Source organism: Poromitra crassiceps, assembly GCF_964638095.1.
Source record: "Poromitra crassiceps genome assembly, chromosome: 15".
Taxonomy (NCBI): domain Eukaryota; kingdom Metazoa; phylum Chordata; class Actinopteri; order Beryciformes; family Melamphaidae; genus Poromitra; species Poromitra crassiceps.
In genome coordinates, this window is record NC_139634.1 from 12,099,651 (window position 1) to 12,116,399 (window position 16,749).

Below are 16,749 nucleotides of genomic sequence, written 5' to 3' on the forward strand. Positions count from 1 at the left end.
AACCTCTGGGCGGTTCCCTGGTGACTTCCCAAGGCCAAGGCCCATAATAGAAGGAGTCTATTGTATGCTGGAGGAGAAAGCTAGTGAGACAGCCAGTGTCCAACAATTCAGAGAATTCATGTAAAACATATCAATGTGACGAAGATTATAGGAAAAAACTATCACCATGGAATGATGAGTCAATAAATGAGTCAATAAATGTGTGTTGGCTTGGTAATAGCAACATGTTAGATATTGTATCAATGCGTGGGACTGAGTCAATGTTAGAAAACTTTGTGAAGTCGCTTTGTGAAGAACATAGGCTGTGTGTGTGTGTGTGTGTGTGTGTGTGTGTGTGTGTGGGGTGTGTAATACTGTGTTTGGCTGTTGCAGGCTGCTCGTCTGCAGACAGAGGGGGCTGCAGTCAGCTCTGTACCCCTGTCACCCCTGATAGATGGCAGTGTGGGTGTCTGCCCGGCTACCAGCTCCACCGAGATGGCAAGCGCTGCATTGCCTCTGGTGAGTCATACTACAGTACAGCAAAGCAAATAGCCAAGATGGACAGGCCCCAACAGATAAACACCTGTGTTCGGGCATGCGCAGTCAAAAACTCCAGCTTCCCCCTCAACACTCACGCACAACATTGGGTACTTTTGTTCTATCATCATGATGGCTGATGTAGTGGTAAATCAAAAGGTGGGTTAACTTGCGTTGGTGATTGAACCACCAATATAAACAACAAATTACTATTTTTTCCAAAAGAGCAATAATCTATCTTTTATGTTTCCCATAAAAACATATATTTACTTTGCTAATTAAAAGGCTGGTGAACCAAGTTGAGGTGTGTTTACCCTCCACTATATGCCAGTCTGAATATAACATATATTGTTCTTCTCTAGGACCACCACCTTATCTGCTGGTTGCTAATCTAGTAGACGTGCGACGGGTTAACCTGGATGGCACGGACCAAACGCTTGTGGAGGAGCCCAGAGGAGCAATCCTAGCCTTGGATTATGACCCAGTCCAAAACAAAGTGGGACATCATTTCAATAAAATACTTAAATGGCCCATTTTTATTGGCACTAGTATAGGCACTTTCTTCTTCATCTTCTTCTACCTTATTTATTATTATCATTATTTTTATTATTATGAACTGATTAACTGCAATACCCTTACAGTCTCACTGAGTCCTATGGAGTATTGGCTTTCTTGCTTTGGTTCAGACATGCAATGACACCTACTGGACATAAACTGTTATTTCATGACCTATAGCTTTCAATAATGTTTTTTAGTACGCATAAAAATAACATATACGAGGGATCAGCGTGACATCACAACCAGCCAGAAATGCGGAACCCCGCAGCAGTTATCTAGTATGAGCTGTGCCAAACAAAAGTTAATATCTCAAAATCTATACATGACATCACTTATATTTTGACATTCTGAGTGAGAGCATAAGTAGCTCAAGAGTCTCATGTATAATATATGCATGTCGTGTTAAAGTTGTGTGAACTGTCGCAGTTTTTAAAATGAAGTGAATTTTGTAAACAGCACAGCCGGCTAGAGTGAGACACTCAGGGCTGGCTCCATAGGGTCCCATTATAAAGTTACCCGTTTCCACAGGTTTGTTTACCAAAATGCTGATCGACTGATCCCTTGTATACAGTATTAATCCTGTAACACACCATGGGAAAGAGATATGTTTTTTTTAACTAATATCCACAAGATAATGTAATTTGTGACAACCTTTGGACCAACCTAAGGTTGTCGCAAATTACATTATCTTGTGTTTTTATCTGCATTTTAAAGGTGTACTTTGCTAGTACAATGCTGAAGACAATTGAGCGGGTTAATTTGGACGGTGGGTCCAGAGACATTCTGGTGTCTGAGGGTTTGGACTCTCCAGAGGGACTGGCTATCGACTGGGTCAACCGCAAGATGTACTGGACGGACAAAAGGTGTGTAAGAGTACTTAAGACAGTGCTGAGGCCTGAGGACTCTAAAAAAGAAATCTCTCATAGCGATACCAATACCAGTTCCAATGGTTTAAATTCAATGTCTACAACAATATGTTTCATTAAGTGCTTGAGTAAATAATTTTGTGTGAACATACTGTATGTACAAGATATTTGTTTTTCTAAATGGAGTCAGATCACACTCAATTGACTTCCGTAAAAAGTTATTTGTGCATCTGTAATTGTTAGGCTTCCTGGTACCAACAACTCTATGGATGTAACTATATAGCCTACAGAGCTCAACCCTGGAGACTCTCTGCATTCTTAAGATGCTTACCGTATTTGTTACTGTATAGAACAGTAAAGTGGATCATGCCTCCACTTTGCATTGGGCGTATTGTAACAATACGACTCAATAACCCTCTGCATCCCAGTCAATATTGGTTATTCACAATCTGGATACTCAGTAGTTGAAAAGCTTTTCTGTGGTTAAATCTTTGTACAAAGTGCAATAGAATCAAGTCAGAATCTGATATACTCTTGAACAAATCCTTTTAGGTCCTATTAAGACACTTAAACTGGTGTAAAAAAATTCAGATATACCGGTAAGTCTTGGTACGACAGTGGATTCTGATTTCATTCCATCATAGAGCATGAACCACTCGTTACAATTTTCCTACTAGATTCCTGCTGGAGTTTTTCGGGGTCATGTTTTTTTATTTTATCCAAGTAGTTATGTTTGCTAAACATGCCAATAGAATGTAATATTTTTTCTTTTCGGATTTATACCTACATATATTCTTGTCCTCCAGCCGGGCAACTGTTGACTGCAGTACGTTAGATGGATTGAACAGAGAAACTATTATAAGCAAAGGCCTGCAGAAACCAAGAGGAATCGCAGTTCATCCTATGGCAAAGTAAGTAGGCCTACAATAATCCAATGCTTGTTTCAGGAATGATAGTACTATTGAGAGAGAAGCAAAAATTATTATTATGCATAATTTAAAATCTCTAGGCTCTAGGCAACATCGCTCTTTCCCAAATGGCAGATAGAGGTGACTGTTTGAATGTTGTCGACTTCAAGCTCCATAAATCATGTAACATGACATAATATAAATATAATATAAATAAAAATAACACATGACTGTGTCACTAAACTGCACACAGCACACTCATGTTTACCAACACAGTGTGACGCTTTATGCCAAAGGAAACCAAAGGGCTGAGAGAGGCAAAAGATCTAAGGTTTGTTTTATAGGACAGTATTATGTTTTGATTCCTCACTTCCTGTAAAGTGTCTTCTGGAGAATATCCCACCACTGACAACACCATTTCATTTCATTTGGGATGACAGAACAATTCTACTGCATCTCAATTAGGTAGAGACGGGACACTGTTCCTTATCATAGCTCTACTTTATGATTTCAGCCTTCAAGACCTTGCGTACTGTAGCTTTAATGTTTTTAATAAGAAAACAATTTTATTTACTTTTTCCCTTTTTGAGGAAGTTGTTCTGGACTGATATAGGTGCCCGGCCTGTGGTAGAAAGTTCTTCTTTGGAAGGGAGAGACCGTGTGGTCATTGCTAGCAGCGACTTGCTGTCCCCCAGTGGCCTGACCATCGACTTCACAGAGGACCGTCTGTTCTGGTGCGACCGGAGGAGGGGTCTGCTGGAGACCGCCGCCCTGGACGGCTCAGACCGACGGGTGCTGTCCCAGAACCAAGTAGGTGAGGCTTGTGTGGAGCACACACATGCATATACACATGGATGGGATGGAGAGCATTGGGGAGAAAAAAATTACATAATCTATTTTCCGGCGCTTATGAACTGTTCAAAATAAAACTGTGGAGGACAAAATGAGATACTCTGAATTTGAACTAAACGGAAAGATTTTCTCTGACAATTTGTAGATCAAGGATTCTGCAGAAAACCAGAATACTTGTTTAGGAAGCTGAATGCCTTTTCAATTGTAACCTCTTGCGATTTCAATATTATAATAATCAATATTGCAATTTTGCTAGGGTTTGTATTAAATGTGTGTAGTCCACATGCATACACATGCTATTTGTGTCACTGTGCAGGTAAGAACCCCTAAGCAAGTTTGCGGCTATGGTAGTCTCTAAATTATTCCTTTGTCCAGTGATGATGTCCTCAGATTATTGCACAAAGTCAGTTGCTGGTAGCAGGTGCTGGTTCTGTAAATTCAGTGCATTTCTCCATATCCAACTCTTTTCGTCTCCTCTGATTGGTCCAGGTCGACCTTTTGACCTCGCGGTGTTTGAGGACAGACTGTGGTTCTCTGATTGGGAGCAGCAGCACCTGAGGAGCGTACACAAGCGAACCGGGAAGAAATTGGAACGTATCGATGGCAACCTGGTCCAACCATCATCAATTGTGGTGGTTCATCCGCTTGCTAAACCAGGTATAACACAACAGGGATTTTATTCCAATGTCCTCGACTCCTGATATATTCAAGGGGTTACATTTTAAAATTAATAAATCATAAACATTACATTTTGAGACATTTCTATTACCATCGTCGAGAACAACAAAATATGTCAAACGAAGAGTCCATCTACTACAGTAAACATGGATGATTGAGCTTCTGGTTGTCATTTTGCATCCCTATCTTTAGGGGCAGATGTTTGTCTTCACCAGAATGGAGGCTGTGCCCAGGTGTGTGAAAGCAGGCTGGGGTTGGCCAACTGCTCCTGTCTGTCACACTACATCCAGTCAGCTGATGGCAAAGGTTGCTTGCCTGTCGATGATGCTTCCAATGGAAACACAGGTGATTTAAGGCTGCCCTCCTCTCTGTAACACTACATACCTCCGTACAAAGTATGAAGTCAAATTAAATGAACTGGTGTTTAAGACTAATGTACACTACATGTATCCATCATTTAGAATCTGGAGACAGTGAGTCCGCTGATATGATTTCTCTCAAAAACAAAACACTAAACGATGAGAGTATGCCCCTGGACCTACCTGGGCTCTCAACGAATGAAGAGGCCGATTTAGACTCGGACGAAGGCAGTCAGCCAGCTCTCTTCACAGAGAAGATGGTTGCAGGTAACAATCTGCTATTAACTGTTATACAGGCACAGACACATGAAATGGCTGTAAATGGAATTTCTAACTACATTATTAATTGTAATTTCTATTACAGAAATTAGATTTGTCTTGGGATATTCAGCATTTCTGTTAGGTTGTTAAAGCATAGCCTAAATCTAGTATGCTTGTGTGAGCATGTGATGGTTAGTGGGGTGGGCGGATTATGCTTTTCACAACTCTGACATTGTATCGGAAACAATTGCCGGAAGACATTCCTACAGACACAATTGGACGTGTCTGGGTGGGAAGCCGGTGGGGTAATGAGTCCTGGTCGCTGCACTAGCGCCTCCTCTGGTCGGTCGGGCGCCTGTTCAGAGGGGAGGGGAACTGGGGGCAGGACTATGTCCTGCCGGTGTAACTCCACATGTATCAGAGGAAGCATGTGCTGCTCTACAACACTCCTATTGGTTGAGCTAATTCCTGAGATCATTTGTCATGATTAATTATTGCATGATCTTCACCAGAGCAATTCTTAAAGGTTATTAGAGTACAAACATCACTGCAATAAAACATTGTTCAAACTATATTTGATCTTCAGTTGCAGGCAATTAAGATGAATAAAATAAGATTGCTGACTGTTATATGTAATATAATCCCTCTCGTGTTTAATTCAATGTGCCCTGTAATATTATTTCATATCAAATTCCCTATGGAGAAATCAGCCCCTTATTTGCTGAACTTGGACGACAACCACCTGAGGGCTCTTCCTCGAAATTCAACAATTGACAGAGATTAAATGTTATGGTTTGCCTCTTATGTCCCCTTCCCTGTCAGACCAGGATGAGTGCTACTCGCTCCGCTGTGGCATGAACGCACAGTGCCAGCTGGAAGCCGGCACTGCCACCTGCCGATGTGTGGAAGGCTTCACAGGAGACGGACAGGTGTGTGTAGGTGAGTATTATAAAGAGACCGCAATATTAAGGATGGCAGGCTGGCTTACCGATGACGAGAAACCATCCCATAATGGGAAGGTTAGTTTTTTATCCCTGCAACAGCCAGTTTGTGCCCATCAACAGTCATGCCAGTCAAAGTGTCGTTAAGCAAGACACTGACTGAACCACGAAATGCTCTAATCGAGTCGCTTTGTATGAGGGAATCAATCGTCAATGATTTGCATTAGCCTACCTACATGTACAGTACAGTTTGTGCCACTAGACACAGACAGGTGGCGTTTGATTTGTTTTAGCCTACCTGCAGTACATGTGCCAGACAGGTGGAGTTTGGTACAGAGGAGAATGTGTGTGTGTGTGTGTGTGTGTGTGTGTGTGTGTGTGTGTGTGTGTGTGTGTGTGTGTGTGTGTGTGTGTGTGTGTGTGTGTGTGTGAAAAGTTAAAACCACCACAGGAAAGTATTTACACAATCATACTTATGCTATACTTGTTGCTGTAGCACTCCGAGCATGTCAAAACAAACGCTTGACATTAGCAGGATGAGTGCATCCTTGCTTCAAACCTTTAAAGTCTGTTTGCAAAAAAGAGATGCTCACTGGAGTTCTTGTTTTGCGTGCAGACGTAAGAAGATATATATACACAGTATATACCGGTATATATGTATAATCACCGATATCACTGATGTCATCAGTGATGTCCTAAGACCGAGGTTGTCATCAGTGATGTCATAAGAACAAAATTATCCTTAGCTCAACGGCCGAGCTGCCTTTGCGAGCTGCAGGGCCAGCTCGGTGAGGTGCAGGGCGGGAGAGGCCACGCAGCGGCTGAGCTAGCTAGCCCAAGCTGCGTATGTGAGCTGCAGGGCCAGCTCGGCGAGTGCGCAAGCCTAGGAATCGAGTGTATATATATATGCGTGCACACACACACACACACACACACACACACCTTATTAACTCATTGAGTGCCAGCCACTTTTGGAGGACGGATGCTCCCAGTGCCAGAGTTTCAGAGCGTTTTCAGTGATTTCTCGAGGCCCACAGAATATTGTGTGATATTACTATGTAAACACTGAACACGCACAAAGAACGATGAGACTCTATTCTATCATCTGCAAAAAAAAGTTTATTGATCCCATTTTCCGTTCTTTAGTTATGAGCCGGAGAAGATAGCGTGATTCATCCAAAAACAGCAATTTTTTTCTAGAAGCTGAGATAATTGGCCTTTTGTGAAATTAAACATTTCAAGCACATCACTGACTCTGAAGCTAATCTTTTCTAATGTAGTCACACCTCAAAAATAATTTCCTTCAATAAAACAGTGAAGGCCAGGGAATTCTGTTTGGCAGAATAATATTTTTTAGCTACAACCAGCAGCGCTGGCCCCTGCGTGCGCTGCTGGTTGCAGCTTCTTGCTGGTCTTGATTTGCTGCTGGTGGGCATCGGATATTCTGGCTTGCGTTTGTCAATCCTGTCCTGCTGCCTGGGTCTGTCTGGGTGTTGTGTGTGTGCTGCTCTGCGTGCCCCCTCCCCCCCCCCCCGCCCCGCCCCGCCTCGCCTCAACTGCACACTCCTCCTCCTGTCTGTGGTGGCTCTCTGCTGAGTTTGCTGTGCGCACAGTGAAGGGTGCTTGACATCCTGCTTTTTTACAGCGTTCCGCGTGTGTTTGTCACCGGCAACGATGCTTCCAGTTGAGAATAATAACAACTCCACGGTGTGGATGTGCGGATCTGCTGTCGCAACCGACACGGAGCGGCTCAATTGTGGGAGCAGATTGGCTGCTGCAGGCACAGCTGCAGTAACGTGCTTCAGCATATCGATGCATACGGATGCGATGCGATTTCCGTTTCCATAACGACTTCTTCTTTGTTTTTTCCTTGCCTTTCTGTTATGTGGAGAGCACTGTCGCCACCTAAGGGTTCTGTAAAATAGGTTAGACACATCCAATAGCTATAATATTTGTACATCAGAGGCAGAAGGCTTTGATCGACGCCCCACCGTCAAAAAACGCAATTGACGAACATGTCCGTCCTTGGCACTCTACGTTACTATTTGAAATGACGAACATGTCCGTCCTTGGCACTCAATGAGTTAACAATAAATTACGTCAACATTTTGTCTTCTCTCCTCCCCCCTTTGCTCCTGTAGATATTGATGAGTGCAAACTGGGAATGCACAAATGTGACAAAAATGCAGAGTGCCAAAATACCTTGGGGAAATACTTCTGTAAGTGTCACGCTGGATACCATGGCAACAGCCACACATGTCAAGGTGCGTTAGATGATTTATTGCTACTAAAACTTTCCATATCCAAGTTAGGATAATACATTTTTATCTCCATTGACTTTAACTCTGACACTAAAAATTAACTTCCCAGAAAATGTTTCTTACATGAAAACCCAAAATGTAGTGTAGAAAGGATATTCAACAGTAGCTACGAATCGCAGCACAATGAGTATGTTTACATGCAATGGTGTTGTGTTTAAAGTTCATATCCTGACCTGATTTAGGTGTTGTTAATCGTTAACAGACCTTTTCATCTAGAATCTACAAAGACCATACATGATTTAATACGCCAGGAAATCTCATAATTGGGACATGAGCTTGTCGATTTCATTGTAGATGGGATACATGTGCCAACTCAAAGGAGGAATACTGCCCCAAATAACAAACATTTAAATGTAACCACATGTCATACTATATTTATCTCACGTAATGACAATATACCCCTAATTGTCCCTCTCACCAGAGTTGGAGAGCACCTCTCCATGGGTGACGACCAGCAGTCCCGCTGATGTCAAAACTCGTCATGACAGTAACTCAGTAGAGAGTTGCCCCTCCACCCATGAATCCTACTGTCTGTACCAGGGCGTCTGCTTCTACTTTCCCGAACTGGAGTCTTACGCCTGCAAGTAAATAGCCCCACTCTAACCCCTCCGTTTGCCCTTTGACCTCCACGATTATCACTTTTTATACCATGGTCTGGGTGAAGAATAGCGCTACCTAGGGAGACTCAAATTTCATCAAGAGAAAATGTAAAGAAAAACATCACAGTACTGGCCACACTGTTTGCCTGCCAAGTGGAGTGCTGGAAACGTTGTGGAGTGCAAAAACACTACAGCAATGAGCGCTAAGGACCAAAGATGTTGCAAAAAAATATATACATTATAGCGCAGATTACCACTTTGTTACCTCCTATCCCCCCACTGACTTGATACCAACTCTGCCCCCCCCCCCCATAATATGTCACTTTAAAGGTCCGCACTTACATCTTTTGTAATTGTTTTGGGAGTTTTATATTTATGTATGTATGTATTTTTTGTTTATTTGTTTATTGAGATTTGGATAGAGTCAAATCAGCTTCATCTTCTACTATTGATGTGATCGCCATGCTGCATACTTGCACTAAGACAAATTCCTCGTAATCTGAATACTTATTGTGGCTATAAGTGAATCTTGAATCTTAAAAAGGACCATCATTTTATAAAAACTTGTACTATGAGTCAAAATGTCAACTTGGTTATATATGTAAGTCTTTCATGAAGAAAGTAGTAGTGTCCCTGTTCAAACAGTAGGCCTATATCTTGTCTCACTTTGAATTCAACTCCAGCATGAATACGCCAACATACTGTAGATGGAAATACTGTATAGGCTATGCGGCGTGTGGATCATAGATGATTCACTGTCTGCTCTTTTATATCCCTCCCTCCCACATTACTGTATGCATTACAGTTGACAAGCAGTAGATGTCACTATTGTTCTACAGTTAAAGCCTTTGACTGTGTCCTCATGCCAAAGCGGTTATGGGAGAAGGGATTTGAAATGTAATGGCTGTAGAGATACAACTTAAAACTACATCATAGATTATGCATTGCAATTGGGACATATAAGAGCATTAATATATGTTTTTGATAGTAAAACAAATATGCAACATCATGAAGATCTATGCACAATTAAGATCTATCAGAATGGGAAGCAGCATTGCAGCTGAGCACGTTGCTTTCTCTTATTTGATCCAGTTGAATGTAAATCAGATGTAATTGTGTTTTCACTGGTTCTGCTGCAGCTGTGTGCCAGGCTACATGGGCGAGCGCTGTCAGTTCAGTGACCTGGAGTGGTGGGAGCTGCAGCAGGCTGAGCAGGAGAAGAGGAGGAACGTGGTCATCGCCACCTGCACGGTGGTCCTCGTCACCCTGCTCTCCATCGCCGCCTGTGTCACCTACTGCCACGGGTGAGACGAGGAGCAAACGAGCCCGTGTGTGGAGATTAAAGAAAGGACGGAGTGAGGGAGAGGAAGAAAACTAAATAGGAAAGGAAAGGAGGGATGATGGAAGGAAGGGAGGATTTCACCGAGGCCTGTGTGCATTTGATTACTATTTTTGTATTATACAATACAATCAAATAGAATCAGAATATGATGGATTCAATGTGTAAATACTTTGCAGAAGAAAGTGCACAGAATTATAGAATGATTGTGAAATGCTGTCCCTGCTAAAATGACCCCAACGTTAGCCTTTCAGGGACATTTTAGCCATTTGGTTGCTAATGTTTTCAGATGTTACCTGTTTCCAAGGGCACTACCGCCGCAAAAGTACTGCCAGAGTGATCACGGTAATGGTTGGATTTTTTTCTGTTTGTTTGCACCAGTAAGGGTCCAACAAAATGTCAATGAAAGCAGAGAAGCTACAGATTCCAATAGTATTAGTCTGATCACTCTAGGACCAAAACTCTTGCCACGGCGGCAATAGTCCCCCTGGAAACAGGCAACATGTGTACCTGTGACCAGCAGCTCTAGAGCTCGCTCTGTCGGCTGGTCGATCGGTTGGTCCACAAAAATGTCCCCACTAGTGACCACAGACACCCAGTTCACAAATGCTGCAATACTGAAAATGCAAAGGCTTCCATCAATGGGCCATACTGTAGGCGCAATCACCATCACGTTAACTCAGTCCGGCGATAGATAGTGACTTAACATTTATTTACATGAAAATCTTTCAGATTATCACTTTAACAATACCAAAAAAAAGAGCTAAACATTTGTATTTATTTTCTTGTAATTTTAAATCAAAATCATATTACTTCTTGTAAAACAGCAGGGAACCGATGCTGTGCCAGTAGGCAGAAATATAACCTCTCCTGTATCACGTCTCCCTAATTGATATCCCACTGGTTTACACTGTGTTGTGCGTTATGTGCCGGCCCAACAGCCAAACCTGTTTCAACGGATAATTGAAATAACGTTTAAAAAAGCAAGATGCTGTTAAAATGCTGTTTCACTGTGACTTTAACGAGCTGCTAATGCACCCAAAAGAATGTCATTAACATGGGTGTCATTAATGTGAGAGTTTTAGGGCCCTATGGTCTAATTGGTGTGGCAGAGGGCCAGACGCTTTTCCACACATGCATTTATGAGCGTGCATTTATGTGCCATTTGAATGTGTTCGTGCCTGTGTTTATGTTTCAAGTAATGACGTGTATCCAGTGTTGTGTTTAATCTGTTATTAGTGGGGGTATTGGAAGCAGGGGGCGGGACAGCTCGCGGAGGCGGGGCCCCTGCAGCAGTGAGTGAGATGAGAGCATACAGAGGTCAGGTGTCTATCAAACCTAGGGTGGCGTGATCCGTGTAATGCAGGTGTCTCAGCACACGCGGCAGGGGCTGAGAAAGCACATGATATCGTATGTGGAACGAAAATGCTAGCGTGCGCCGCTGGTTAGCTGCAGAGTGAGAAGCATACGTAAACGACATACTGTACTGCTGCAACCCCCCCTTCAGTTTGCACCTGATCGGTCGCTAAGTGGCTGATTTGTTTTACGGTTGTTTCGGTGGCTTATGGTCAAGGCTGCTGGCTGTCTGTCCACTCTTTTGACTCACAAAGCACCCTCCATCCTATATCCTAGGTTCCTGCTCTCAGCTCCCGTGTGGAAGTGGCACGCTTTCAATTACATGCTTGGTTTAGCTTGTTCTACAGCAATTACACATCAAAATAGGTCATTTCTGGGCTCTAGAATGGAGCCGGTGAAGTATGACCCCAGTGGAAAGGCTACATGGCCGCCAATAGCTGTGTCTCAAATTGCCTTTTGCACTTCACTGCAAGTGCAGCACTTGCATTGGTTTTTTTATTTTAGTTTGGAGGTTTAGTGTCCTCAATAGAGAGGCAAAGTGGAATGTCACTTCCTGCTTCAGCACTGTACCAGAGATTTTCATCTGCCATTTATTTTCCCATAGACATTTCGTAAAATGTTTATAAAATAGTTTTACTTCGTCGAACCAAACGGTTCAGCTAACGCTATAATCGGGAGAGACCATAGAACCTTTCACTCGGACCAAAACTTTGAAAAACAATCGAAAAAATATTTTCTTTAAACCCGCATTTCTTTACGTTTTGGTCCCACTGAAATGTTATGCGATCCAAATATATCTATACCTTTTGGTTTGAACCAGTAAAACTATTTTTATATGCATTTTATGAAATATCTATGGGATACGGTCACTTTGCAGGCATGATTCTGAAAGCACTTCTGGTTCCCTCTTCTCAAAAGTCAATGGGGATTTTTGTATGAAGATTTTGGTTAAATGGTTGAAATTAGGTCGGTGGTTAACAAAAGTTGATGAAATGGCAAACTTTGTGTTCAGCAAGATAATCTTCACAAACAAGGACCAGCATTTTCGAAGCATAAAACGCTTCAAAAGCCCATTGACTTTTAGACGAGGGAAGCGGAAGTGCATGACTAGCTGAGTTGGACTACAAAAATACGTCATCCCTGCGGTACTCTATAACACAGACATACAGTAAAAGCATGCAGGGATATGGGCAGAAAAACACATCTGTCTCTTATGCTCTCTCTGTTCACGTGCATACATACAAACACACAAGTAAATGCGCGCGCGCGCATTTACACACACACACACACACACACACACACACACACACACACACACACACGCACAATGTTATGCTGCTTTTCTTGGCCAGGTCCCTCTTGAAAAAGAGATTCTTAATCTCAATGAGGCTAACCTGGATAAATAAAGGTTAAATCAAATAAAAAAATTAAAAAAACAATGGCCTGATTTATCACTAAATCTAGATGTATCTCCTCTGGTGTCCACAAGCTAAAGAGATGAAACATAATAATACAAGGCTAAGCCCCTTGTTGCATGTGACTTTTTTAAATCGTCTATTTACCCAGATACACTGCTTGTCATACCGTTACACACATCCACTGCTTTTATCCATCCATTCACTTTCCCTCTCCAAATTTCAGAAATCAGACAAGATTGCCAGTTCCCCATTTACATAGAGTACTTCCATAGCAACATTCACTGAAGACCAGACTTCCACATTCACTGGTACTGGACGAGACCAGCTCCCCCAGGCCAAGTAGCATTTGAAAATAATTCCTAGCATTTGTTTTAACCTGCTTGGAAACCAGATGGATGGAGATTATCGCATTAGAACAATTGAGACAGTGTCAGCCAAGTTGGCTGGCAGTCACAGAAAAGTAATAAATTGACTGTCAAATACTTTTCTAAAACTTTCTGGCGCTTACTCTATAATTGTCCTATGTGGCAAAGCCCATACTGTACATCTGGCACCAAAGTAGGCTAGAGAAAACATAAAAAGTATCTGCAAATATTATTTGCCCAAGGGTTGCTAGTGCTTATCTATGTGAAAGATTCAAGAAATATACATGTATGTTGGGCAAAATATTCTGGCTTATGGCTTGAGAACACACAATGTACAGAAATTGTTCTATACAGTAGTAGCAGGTCACATGTTTAAACGGGTTATACAGTTTACAGGATAATTTCATATTTCCCACCATGATTAATTTGAATAATCAATTTGAATGCATAGTTTGTCCATTGGGAAGTATATTAGTGCTGTCATTGAAAACCCATGTAACTGCCATGGGGATCATTGAATAATTGCACATTTACCTGTGAGTTTCAGGACTCTTGGGACCTTGAAACCCTTAAAAACCCTGAATAGTTTGAAAAGTTCACAGGGGTCGATGGGAAAATAAAGCATGTGCATGTGCTTAGTACCAATCTATAAAGCATGTGCAGGTGCTTATTATACTGTACCAATCTATTCTATGCAGAACTAGAAGATTCTTCGGGAAACAGCCGTCGGTGGATGACATCAGTGAGAACAGTGTGACAGATGCGAGCATGTTGGAGACCACCACTACCAGTGCACCTCGGGTAGGCAGCATCACCTAGCTCTGGTTCATTCACTTGCTTTTTCTCAAAGATGCATTAAATGACACAAATTGATGTGAATGAGGTGAACTAGTGGGCTGGGTCGGCAACCTTTTTGATATGAAGTGCCATTTTAAAATTTGCCTGAGGTTTTTTAGCTGGAGGACCTGACATTGTCTGTCTTTCGCACAGACATTTTCATCTGCTCTCTGCTACTTTGGAATGTACAGTATGCAATGCATGGAACGCAAGGAGGCTAACCAATCAGAGGCAGAGTAGCGTGGGTCATTACTGTAAATATCCTAAATAACATGCCGTGCAACTGCAAATGGCTGTGAAATGTGTAATTTGGCAGGCATTTCAACATCTCTAAAAAAAAATCTCAATGGCACACTTATTGCTACTGTGTGCTGCCGTGCCACTGGTTAACCCTTCACGTGCCCTACTGTAGGTTGCTGACACCTGGTGTGAATCATAGTAGGGCTGGCTACTTACTAAAGAAAGTTACGGTAACTTTTTTTGCCACCAGGTGTAACGAATGAGCTAAATTAACCATTACATTTACCTGACTTCTTTCTGCAGATTGATATGATTGGAGGTGGTCCTACAATCTTTCAGAACGGCGTGCATCAGAGCAATTTAGAGAGAGAGTGGCGTCAGTGGAGGACCAAAATGCGTGACTCATTAGCCAATGAACAGCCAGGAAGGGGTCTTGCGCTACTTTTGAATGCTAAAATAAAGCTGATAATGTACAATTTGATAAAAATAAAAAATAAAAACGTACAACACAAACTGTCCATTCTGCTGCAACTCGACAGAGCTGCTTAATCCAGAACCTTACTTCCTGGAACTCTTGAGAGTAAAAAACTGGTCTATTGGAGTGAATGGAGATGTCGCGACTCTTCTATATATGCGGCTCTGGCGTGCATATGCCGTGATTGACCAATCACAAACGAGTATTGAACAAAGCTGTGTACAGTATAAACACATCATAAAGACTATACACACACTCACAGACATGATTATTTAAAGGCACCATGACAAGATTTGACAATATAACAGATAGATGGTAGCCTGGTATCCAGCAGCCCCATATGAATCGCAGTTGTCAGCACTCTTCATATGAAGGATGGGGTTGATACGAGGCGAGATAGATGGTGCAAAATGCATAAACTCATCAATTAATCTGTCACATGTATATTGCTTCTCTTGCAGTACTATGTGGTGATGGAAAACGGCGGAGGGGGGAAGGTTCTTCCTGCCATGGGTTGTCCCAGGAGAGCAGTCTGCCCGTCCTGCTCCTCAGAGACAGGTACCCGAAACTCGCCTTCAACTGTACAGACATTATTGATCTTGTTTTTCAGTTGATACTCTTCCTCTGTAATTGCTGCGGAACTGTTGCTGCAGATAGCTGTTCTAACTGCTTGGTGAAATGGGTGTGTAACTGTATTTTGTTTTCTTTGCGTGGACTGGCCGTGAAAAATAATTGCCTCTTGAGGACAATAAACTAAACCAGCTTTAAAGGAATGGTTAGCTCAAATTACAAATGATAGTCTTAGGGATTACTGTAGCATCAGTGCTGCTAAATCACCTAAAACACATTTTTCACACAGGCTTTAACACTTTCTTTTTACCCATTTTATTCTAGCATTTCCCTGTTATTGTCAATTAGCATTTGTCTGGAATTGTTATTGTCTTATACAGTTTAAGTTGTTTTGTTTTGTTTATTTTCTGGCTACCAAACAATTTTAAAAAGTGCAATATAAAAACACTCGTCATTTATAAATGAGTCCAATATAGCTTTAATCAGATAAAACAAATGTAAGTGGATGGAAATTGTGGTGGCGGGCAGCTCAACATCTTAAATTTAATTTCTCCCATGGCGTAATGTTGAACTTTATTGTGATATTCTTTCATGCTGAATGTTTTTTTCCCCCAGTTAATAGTCAAATCAAGCTCCACACAGGCCTGCGTATTCTCCACTAACAAATGTACATTTTAAAAGGAGATTGTGTTTATTGTCAGGTGAAAACCTCATGCCTGAAGAGGAGGGAACATTGCCCAAACACAACCTTGGTTATGAGTGTTCCATGGTGTCAGCCGTTGCCATGGAGGCCAGCAAGCCCAGAATCCATCCCCTCAAGTCCATCGACAACCTCATATTCCTGGACGAGCCTCAACCCGACACCCCCCCTGACCCCCAGCCCCCTGCTGCCCAGCTCACCTGAGCCCTCCACACATCTGTACAGGAAAACACTACACGATTTGGCTAATGTGCAAAGTGCAAACGAAGAGTTTCATTCCCAAATGAGACTAAAAATAAGATAATTGAACCTGTTAACCTAATTTAAATGGATAGTCTGGATTATTTGAGGTGGGGTTGCATGATAGTCAGTGTGATACCTGTAGTAGAGCCTCGTCAGCGCCCACAGTTTAGAGAAACACAGGGTCACAGCCACAGGGAAGTAGAGCTGTAAAGTGCTGTAAATGGTGCCAGCAGCAGCAAAACCTATTTCAGCCACCTCAAAGAAGGCCCAGCTAAACACGGCAGCGCCTTTCTGACCCAAACAGCCATCTGCGCAGTAATACGGTGCGCAGCAGGCATAGGAATACG

General features: G+C 42.3%; 1 protein-coding gene across 1 annotated transcript in view; it reads left to right on the forward strand.

The window, feature by feature from the left end:
• The window catches only part of egf (epidermal growth factor), a gene marked incomplete at both ends in the record, with an annotated part of 29,462 nt that extends 13,099 nt beyond the window's left edge, over positions 1–16,363 (forward strand). Inside the window, 15 exon segments of the mRNA XM_083651743.1 lie at positions 373–498; positions 879–1,012; positions 1,789–1,937; positions 2,747–2,851; positions 3,439–3,662; positions 4,190–4,357; positions 4,571–4,723; positions 4,840–5,004; positions 5,821–5,937; positions 8,081–8,203; positions 8,682–8,844; positions 9,999–10,163; positions 14,036–14,138; positions 15,351–15,447; positions 16,161–16,363. Of these exon segments, the coding sequence (XP_083507869.1) occupies positions 373–498; positions 879–1,012; positions 1,789–1,937; positions 2,747–2,851; positions 3,439–3,662; positions 4,190–4,357; positions 4,571–4,723; positions 4,840–5,004; positions 5,821–5,937; positions 8,081–8,203; positions 8,682–8,844; positions 9,999–10,163; positions 14,036–14,138; positions 15,351–15,447; positions 16,161–16,363 (2,195 nt within the window).
• Positions 16,364–16,749: the final 386 nt, after the last annotated feature.